Raw genomic sequence first — 8,218 nt, forward strand, 5'->3', positions numbered from 1 at the left:
AGATGCAGCATGGGCTATGTTGGTCATAACGTCGCCTATAATATGTTTAGCAGCAGTCTTCAGATGAGGCTTTGCTATGCTAACCCCTCGCCTAAATAACGGAATAGCCATTCTAAAGAGGCTACGGAACATCCCTCCGATGCCGGCTCCATATTGTGTGCTGCTACCCTCATAGCCAGGTAGCCCACTCCCTGCTTGGTTTAAATAATACTGAACATATTTGTTCTCGTCGTATGGCGGTCTATACCCCCTCATCCCTAGATAGAGCTATGAATTCTACTGTTTTACAGGTCTAAAATGCAGCTTGAGTATCACTTTACCATATGTGAATTTTATATTTGTATTCTGGTCAGACTTTAGATCAATTTCAATATCTCCAAGAGGGTCTCGGGCTACGTGTACGTAATGCGGCTTGTCGAACATGTGAATGCAGTGTCTCCTGCTGGTGTCGGTTATATTAATACTCCTTAGCAGGGGGACATAACTATCTCCGACCAACTGATGGTCGACAATGTCGCTATATATGAACATGTTGTAACACCCCCCGTGAATATCGGTGGGATGGGGGGCGTATGCTGCATACGTTTTATGGGCTGGTAGCTTGACCCCTGCATCGAAACCCAGCATGGCAGCCAGTTTTCCTCTAAAGACGAGCGATAGGTGATCGTCTCCTTCTACATATATGCGGTTTCTAATACCTTCATGGTGTAGTATAACTCTACCGCCAGTATCATATTTGGCCAAAGTCTTGCTGATTTGTAGTAATAACGATCCGATACTATCATAAAGCCCACCAACTATTAGACATGATGTCCTATGACCCGTTTTACCATTGGCAACGGTCATAGTAGCGTCCTCGGTAGGAAAACTATGCCAGCTGCATGGGTACTGAGCTTCAATTAGGCCTACTTCATAGGGCTGCTTGGTGTGTATAGATTTTGCTAATTTAGTTCTAAAATTCCATATCTTATTTTGTGGGTAGATCCCTAGCGAAGCATTACTCGCCAGAGTCACATAGAAACCCCCAGACACCTCCTTATCCATAGTACACTCTGGCTATACTGGGTTGTATGTCTCTTTACGCGTCGACTAGTGTCTTTTCAGAAACCCATGAATTGAAGGCATCCGGCCATCCCAGCCATTTGACATATAATAGATTCTTAGACCCCGCCCTTTTTCTATCTATAATCTTTTCTATTTTATACACTTTGTTTTTAGACACTATAACTTTTTGTAGCTCTTTTTCATAAAATGTTCCCTGGACGGGGGCGTCTGCATAGTCATGCAGCTTGTAGACTGGAGGATACCTCGCTATGCGTTGTGATATTACAAAATATTCATCTGTAAATGTCTGCTCATATCCTTTTCGAAATGTAGCTCTGGCTTTTGAAATTCTAACCGTGTCACCAACATCATATCTAAACACCACCAACGGCTCTTGAGTGGCTTTGTATAGTGTGTTAAACACCATTTTCTCATTATTTTTACCAACACTGACCGGTGTCATTTTTATCGATCTATGGTATGAATGGTTATAAGCATGGACCATATCCTGTAGTTTATCCCCATATCGTCTGGAATTGGCTGCTGTTAAATATCTCCACATGCTGGTTTTCAGAGTCCTGTTGAAGCGCTCCACTATACAGGCCTTGGTTTCGTTAGATGTAGAGAAATGTTTGACGTTGTACCGCTCCATCAAACGCTGAAAGATCTTGTTATAAAATTCTTTACCAGCATCAGTCTGCAATTTATCGGGGATACGCCCTTCGCTGAGAATATCACCAAAAGCTTTAGCGACGTCGATAGCCCTCTTGGACGGTAATGGACGAACCCATGCATGTTTTGAGAATACATCGATGCACGTCAACAGAAAATGCACACCATCATTTTCGGGTGCGTACTCTGACATATCCACTAAATCAGCCTGGAACTGTCTATCTACCCCACTAACCAATACTCTATTTCTGCGGAAATGTATCGGTGCAGGTACATGCAGAGTGTAGGGATCCTGCTTCAGCAGCCATTTCTTGATATATTTTAGAGGAGGTACTGCACCCTCACTATGCGCGAGGGCTGTTCGTAGCTTATTGATACCTCCGTAACCCCCTGGTCCAGCGGGGTCATAATAAGTCTTATGCATCAGTTTATCCATGTCGTATGACTGCAACAAAAAACGAATACTGAAACACTGATCAGAGTTATCCATCCTTTTATTTAAAATGTCTGGCCACTTGATACAATGCGTAGATATAGTTTACAGGCATTTTTATTTTTATGCACCATTTTACAAGACATCATGCGAGCAGTTCTAATACCCTCTGCGTTTGAGGGATTATTCAACTTCAAGACATCCGATACAAAAGCACATATACACATGACATGTCCGACGGTAAAACAGTCCCCATCGGGGAAATGGGTAAATATTTCAGCTAACATTTGATCAGTAGGTTTATCATACAAGAATTTCGTGACCAAATCATTCCATTCCTTATACATACGTTTGATATAAGCATTATGATGGACATACGTATCATTTTCTATGGCAGCATACATCAAAACGGCTAGTCTATCTGATACATACTTGCTATCCGCATCATATGCATAAGAAAACAACACCCCCATTATAAACGACGCTTGACACCAGGCCTTGTATTACCTAATGACAATGTATTACGCCACATTTGTGTGGCTTCATATATCAAAAGCAGATGTTCATCGGACACACCTTCGCTGGTTATTAAATCCAGTTTTTCGGTATCATAGGTGTTGCCCAATAAATCACATAGAAAAGAATCGACCACACCATAGATTTTTCCTGGGGACACAGTCAACCCTATAGTCTTCTTTAAAACAGTTTCTAAAAGTAGCAGGAATGGGTGTCTATCCAGTATATCACATATGGTATCGTAATGGGATTCATAGTGATGATGTGTCGATCCATGCATGCAGCAATGGCGTCGTTGACTTGGGCAATCACTTTGGCACCCCCAGCAGTCCGCTTGCTTCTGATGTGTGATGATGGCTGCCACGCAGACACCAGTGGTAAATCGCAGAACACCCAGCGCCGCAGGGTTTAAACGGATCTGTGTTGATACAGGCCATCCGTCATCTCTCATAGCATTGTCCACCTCCAGCTCACTGTCCTCTCCGATGTGTAGGAAGGACAGATTCCGGCCAGATAGACGGCATATTCCTGAAGCCAGTGTTGTACGGATTGTACGGCCTTTAAATCACCAGTCTCCATAGCCACGCCCCCACTTTGTACATGTTCATCATTGTCCTGTGCTGCATAGCGTATCAGAATATATCATTAGAATATGAACAAAAAAAAACACACGACACACATATTATGCATAACCTATCAAAAAACACATTTAAAACACACTTAATACTACTAGCATGTAGCCCGCTTTCTTATACCTCTAAGACATTTTCTAATGGTAACATAGCCCTAAACATACTCAAACACACCATATACCCCCTCATCAGCACCAGTCGGCTCAAACAGGCGCATTCTGTATTCATCAGATGTGCGCCCTGGCTCTTCATTCGTCTTAACCAATGAATCAATCTCTGCAAAAATTGCACGTAGTGATGACAAATCAGCCCACTGTATGAAAAAGACGTTATCAAAATAATCAGCAGCTTTGGTGCGTAGAGGAGAGCTACCGATGCAATGCATATCATAGCACTGTGGTAGCTCGTCTGTATCAACACTGCGTCTGAAAAAAATGAACTCCTGGGGTCTCTTCGTATGATGGTTTGCATCCATGCGATGAATCCTCGATTCATGCTGAAAAGTCCAATTGAATACATGGGTTCCTACATGCCAAGTGCCCCTGACACCGTCTAGCATGGGGCATAAAATCTCAAAGAAAAAATTCCACTCATGAACGTTCAACTGCCACTCTGTAGCACAATCTTTAACTTTCAAAATGACCCCTCCATCGACCCATGATATTACGTACTCCAAGCCGTATTCGCCAACGTGTGAATGAATCCCCAGCAGTCCTGTCTCTCAAGCCTGGAACAGGCCTCGTCTTTTTGAGCGGAGCATTTAGCAGTGCCGCATCTCCATACCTATTGACATAGTTAGACACAGGGGTACTAAAGCCGGACGTACCCTCAGACAACTGGCTTTCACCGTCCACAATGCTCGATGCAGAGTAGTCCTTGGCGGGAGAAGACAGAGGCGACAGGGTGCGAGGGTCCCTATACATCCATTTAGTGCTGTTTGATCCTTGGGTATCTTCTGATGAGCAGTCCATGTTTGAACGAAAAGAACACTGACGACAATCTGTTGAATGCTATGACCCTACAGCAGGCGTCTCACCCCTTTTTAAACTATTTGAGGTACACACCCACAATACAAGCTCACAAGCCCCCTACAGGTTCAACGCAGACATAACAACACACAGGGGTCTATGATTTATGACCCATCATAAACAGTGTTGGGCGTAACGCGTTACAAAAGCAACGCGTTACCGTAATATATTACATTTAGGCATTAACGGAGTAATATAACGCGTTACTAACTATATTACGGTAATATTATTACAGCTACTGAGTCCGGTAACGCTTTACAATCCGAGCTGTCTCACAGGCGGAGGTTTCGAAAAAACAACACGGGCGCAACAGCCGTAAATAAAGAGGAGAAGAAGACGGTTTTAAATCAATAGAAGAAGAAGACGGTTTTAAATCAACAGAAGAAGAAGACGGTTTTAAATCAACAGAAGAAGAAGACGGTTTTAAATCAACAGAAGAAGAAGGCGGTTTGGTTTGGAGATTGCAAGATGGCAACAACGACGGATAATTCAACGAAACAGAGGTAATAGATTATCTTAAATCTGCCCCTGTGATGGAAAGCCTGCACCACTTTCCAAGAGTTAAAAAAGTGGCACTCCGGTATAACGCTGCAACACCATCCAGTGCACCAGTCGAAAGGCTTTTCAGTGTAGGAGGACTTGTAGGAGGCTCACCCCAAAGCGAAACCGTCTTGGTGATGAACGCTTTCAGCGGCTTCTCCTGTTGCGCCATAACAAATACTTTAGTGGTATGGAGTAGTTCTGTAGAACCTTAGGCTAAGGTCAAGGCTAAATGCCTTCAGTAGTTGTGTTCATTATTAACAGCTTTTGTTTGGCTGTATATTTTCCTCAGTTGTACTGTATATTTAGCCCTAGTTTGGCTGTATATTTTCCTCAGTTGTACTGTATATTTAGCCCTTGTTTGGCTGTATATTTTGTCTATTAAGACTTTGTTGTTTGGTCCTAACCAAAACATTAATAGGCTCTAAGCAGACGTTCCTTGTAAAGTCTCTGTGGGACTGAAATGTTGAATGTGTTTCATTATTTATGCTGTTCTCATGCTCTTTTTTATTACTGCTATTTCAGGGCAGGATATATGCTCAGGTTCCAAAATACTTAATTACAAAACATGCCCTGTCAGGTGGCACTTTTATTTAAGTGCACTTTTATTTTATTATTGAAATAGTATAAACTATTAACATGTTTGATTTCATGGAAATGCAACTTTTTTGTTAAATCTTTGTGTGGCTGCACTTTGTAACTCAGGAGCTAATAAATGAGGCATAGAAAAAGAGTTTGTGTCATGTCGTGTAAAGGTTTTGGTTGTTTAATTATTCTATATCATAACATTATTGTAATTCAGCTATTCATGGTACACACTACATGCAGATGCAATATAGACCTCATCCGCCTTGTCCTGAATGTTTATTTTGGTGAAAGTAATAAGTAACTTATTACTTATTACTCTACACAGAAGGTAATATTGTAAAGAAACGTATTACTTTCAAATGCAAGTAACTAGTAATATGAAATATATTACATTTTGGAAGTAACTTGCCCAACACTGATCATAAACACCACACCACCCCCCTCCCCCCAACCGGAAGTTGCTATTTTCATAAACCTCCCCAGGTGGTGGCAAGTATTAACTACTGAGGTCTGTTGTGTTGAATATTTTTAAGTAAATATATTTTGAGTCTAAGGCTAAAAGTATGAGTTATGAATTATAAAGTGTAGGAAACATTAATCATCTTTCATTCATATGTATATTTATGCATTTTGTGATGACGTGGTGATTAGTCCGTTGTGTCACCTGGGGAAGTAGGTGTGTCACGCTCTCCCTGGAGCCTATTGGAGGCCCTCATATAGGGCAGGCTAATTACTGTTGTTCAGGTTTGGAAGGCAGAGAGCCAACAGTTTTCTGACCGCATTACTTCGCATTATTTCGTATTATTGGACGCATTTTGACAGATTATTTTACATTGAAAAGCCCTTTTTTGTACAATACGAAGAACCCTGTTTTGGCTGCAAACATTTACATTGTTTGGAGTTTTTATGTTTAGTAATTTCCTGGAAAGTCAACCGGAGTTGTTGCTTAATAAATTAATCAACACCAAGTTAAACACTCTCTGTGCGTGCTTCCCAAGAAATGTGTGTCGGACTACCTCTGCCTCAGGAAGTCTGAGCTAATCTCTGACTGTCGTAGTGGGAGTACGGCTATCTTTGCCGGTTCCCGACATTGATTTCCTTCTCGTGAATTATATTGCCGTTGGATATGTGGGGGAAGCCAGGTAAACCGCCCGAAGTCGTTGCGGGGCCACTGTCCTCTAAGTGGAGTTGCAGTTGCTGTGGCAGGCTCACAGGTTTGCTACCGTTGCTCGCCACAGCAACCATGGCCTTTCTCACTCCGAGCGCGTCGATTTTTGACGAACGGTCAGTGACTTTGGCTTCAGCTTCTGACGCAAAAGGGTACCCTTGTGCTTCTTTTTTCGACATATGGGGTTTGACCCGATGGCTACACATAGAGACGCTATGAGCATTCATCCCATTGGCTAACGGAGGACCTTGTGCTGCTTTTTCCGACGCAGGGGGTTTTCCACTCATTGCAATGTAATCCCTCCACGGCAATATATGAAGCGATGAGCATTCATCCCATTGGCTAACGGAAGACCCGATGGCTGCACATTAACGGCGATTTTACTGTGAAATCTGTGACATTACTCAACGCAACTACACTAACGTCCTTGTTAATTACACAACATGTATGGGTTAAGGCTATGGACATCTGTTGTCCTGTTTTGTGCTTTGATTGAGAGAAGCAATAATTTTTTTGATCAGTGTAGGGCAGCTGAGGTCGTTGCTATAGAGACCACGTCCGTCCGCTTTTTTTGACAACTGACAGAGCAACCCTTTCTCATCAAAATTACGTTTCCAGAGAACTATTCTGCATTCTCAATTACGTTTGTCTAAAAAAGTATTTTGTCCGTGATTACGTTTTATTGAACATATCGTAAATACGAATTCATTCTCAGCCTATTTTTTGCCATTTATTTACCGTGTTAGGCCGCGTTCACATCAAGCGTTTTTTGTAATAGGGAAAAGTTGAGCCGACCGTTTTTTCAACAAAAAGAAAAGCTGGCAGCGTTTTTTGCCCTAAAAGCGCCAAGAGCGTTTTTTCTATCGCCTATAGCAACGAACCCATTCTAGACCCGACGTTACTCGCTTACTACGTTTCAAGGCTAGAGCCCATTAGACATGTCGTAGATCTCGACATGTTCTGCAATTACAACTATTAATCGCTCCGACGGCCCTTTCCCGAGTTGTTTGTCTGCCATTGTTTCTTGTTTTGGCAGTTGAGAGTTTCCTTCTTGACGAAGTGTCAATGTTCCGCTTGTGATTGGTCAACTGCCCAAAAGACGCCTGACGTCGGCCGCTTTCTTCCTGAAAGTTGAACTTTTTTCAACGCCCCGTATGGCAGAAAAAAACGCTGGGAGAGGCGTTTAAAAAAACGGCTGTGACTTTTTCCAGAAACGCTCTGCTCCATAGGAATATAATGTAAAACAAGCGCTGGCAGAAAACGCTAGATGTGAACGCAGCCTTACTATGGCAGAATAAAGAATAAATTCATGCATTATCATTCAACTTGAACATGTGTTTTTACAGTATAGAGTGGTGGAGGGATGACGTGTGTTGGCCAACCCGGAAGTGAGCGTCGCCCTGGGTTCCCTTGACAAAAAGCCAACGGCTTTTTCCATTGGATTTTGGATTATTGCAGAAAAATTTGCAAAAGGAGGTTGAAAGTGTGTCTAGCACGTGCTGAGCGTCTCCTAGCTGACCAAAACTATATTAACCCTATCGTATGGGCTGCCGAGAGATTCTGAGGAGCATGCTCGATGTGTATGTTGTTATGGTCT

General features: G+C 42.4%; 1 protein-coding gene across 1 annotated transcript; it reads right to left on the bottom strand.

Moving 5' to 3' along the window:
- Window positions 1-826: 826 nt before the first annotated feature.
- Window positions 827-4,382, bottom strand: LOC132474858 (uncharacterized). Its single transcript, XM_060075748.1, has 2 exons — window positions 4,124-4,382; window positions 827-3,285 (listed from the first exon to the last, which is right to left on the bottom strand). The coding sequence occupies exon 2, from the start codon at window positions 2,204-2,206 to the stop codon at window positions 1,079-1,081; it is 1,128 nt and encodes a 375-aa protein (XP_059931731.1). The 5' UTR covers window positions 2,207-3,285; window positions 4,124-4,382; the 3' UTR covers window positions 827-1,078.
- Window positions 4,383-8,218: the final 3,836 nt, after the last annotated feature.

The sequence above is a fragment of the Gadus macrocephalus genome, chromosome 16, assembly GCF_031168955.1.
Source record: "Gadus macrocephalus chromosome 16, ASM3116895v1".
NCBI lineage: Eukaryota > Metazoa > Chordata > Actinopteri > Gadiformes > Gadidae > Gadus > Gadus macrocephalus.

Excerpts from the sequence above, each read along its gene's own strand:
- LOC132474858 (XM_060075748.1), bottom strand. The coding sequence starts at position 2,206 with ATGGATAACTCTGATCAGTGTTTCAGTATTCGTTTTTTGTTGCAGTCA.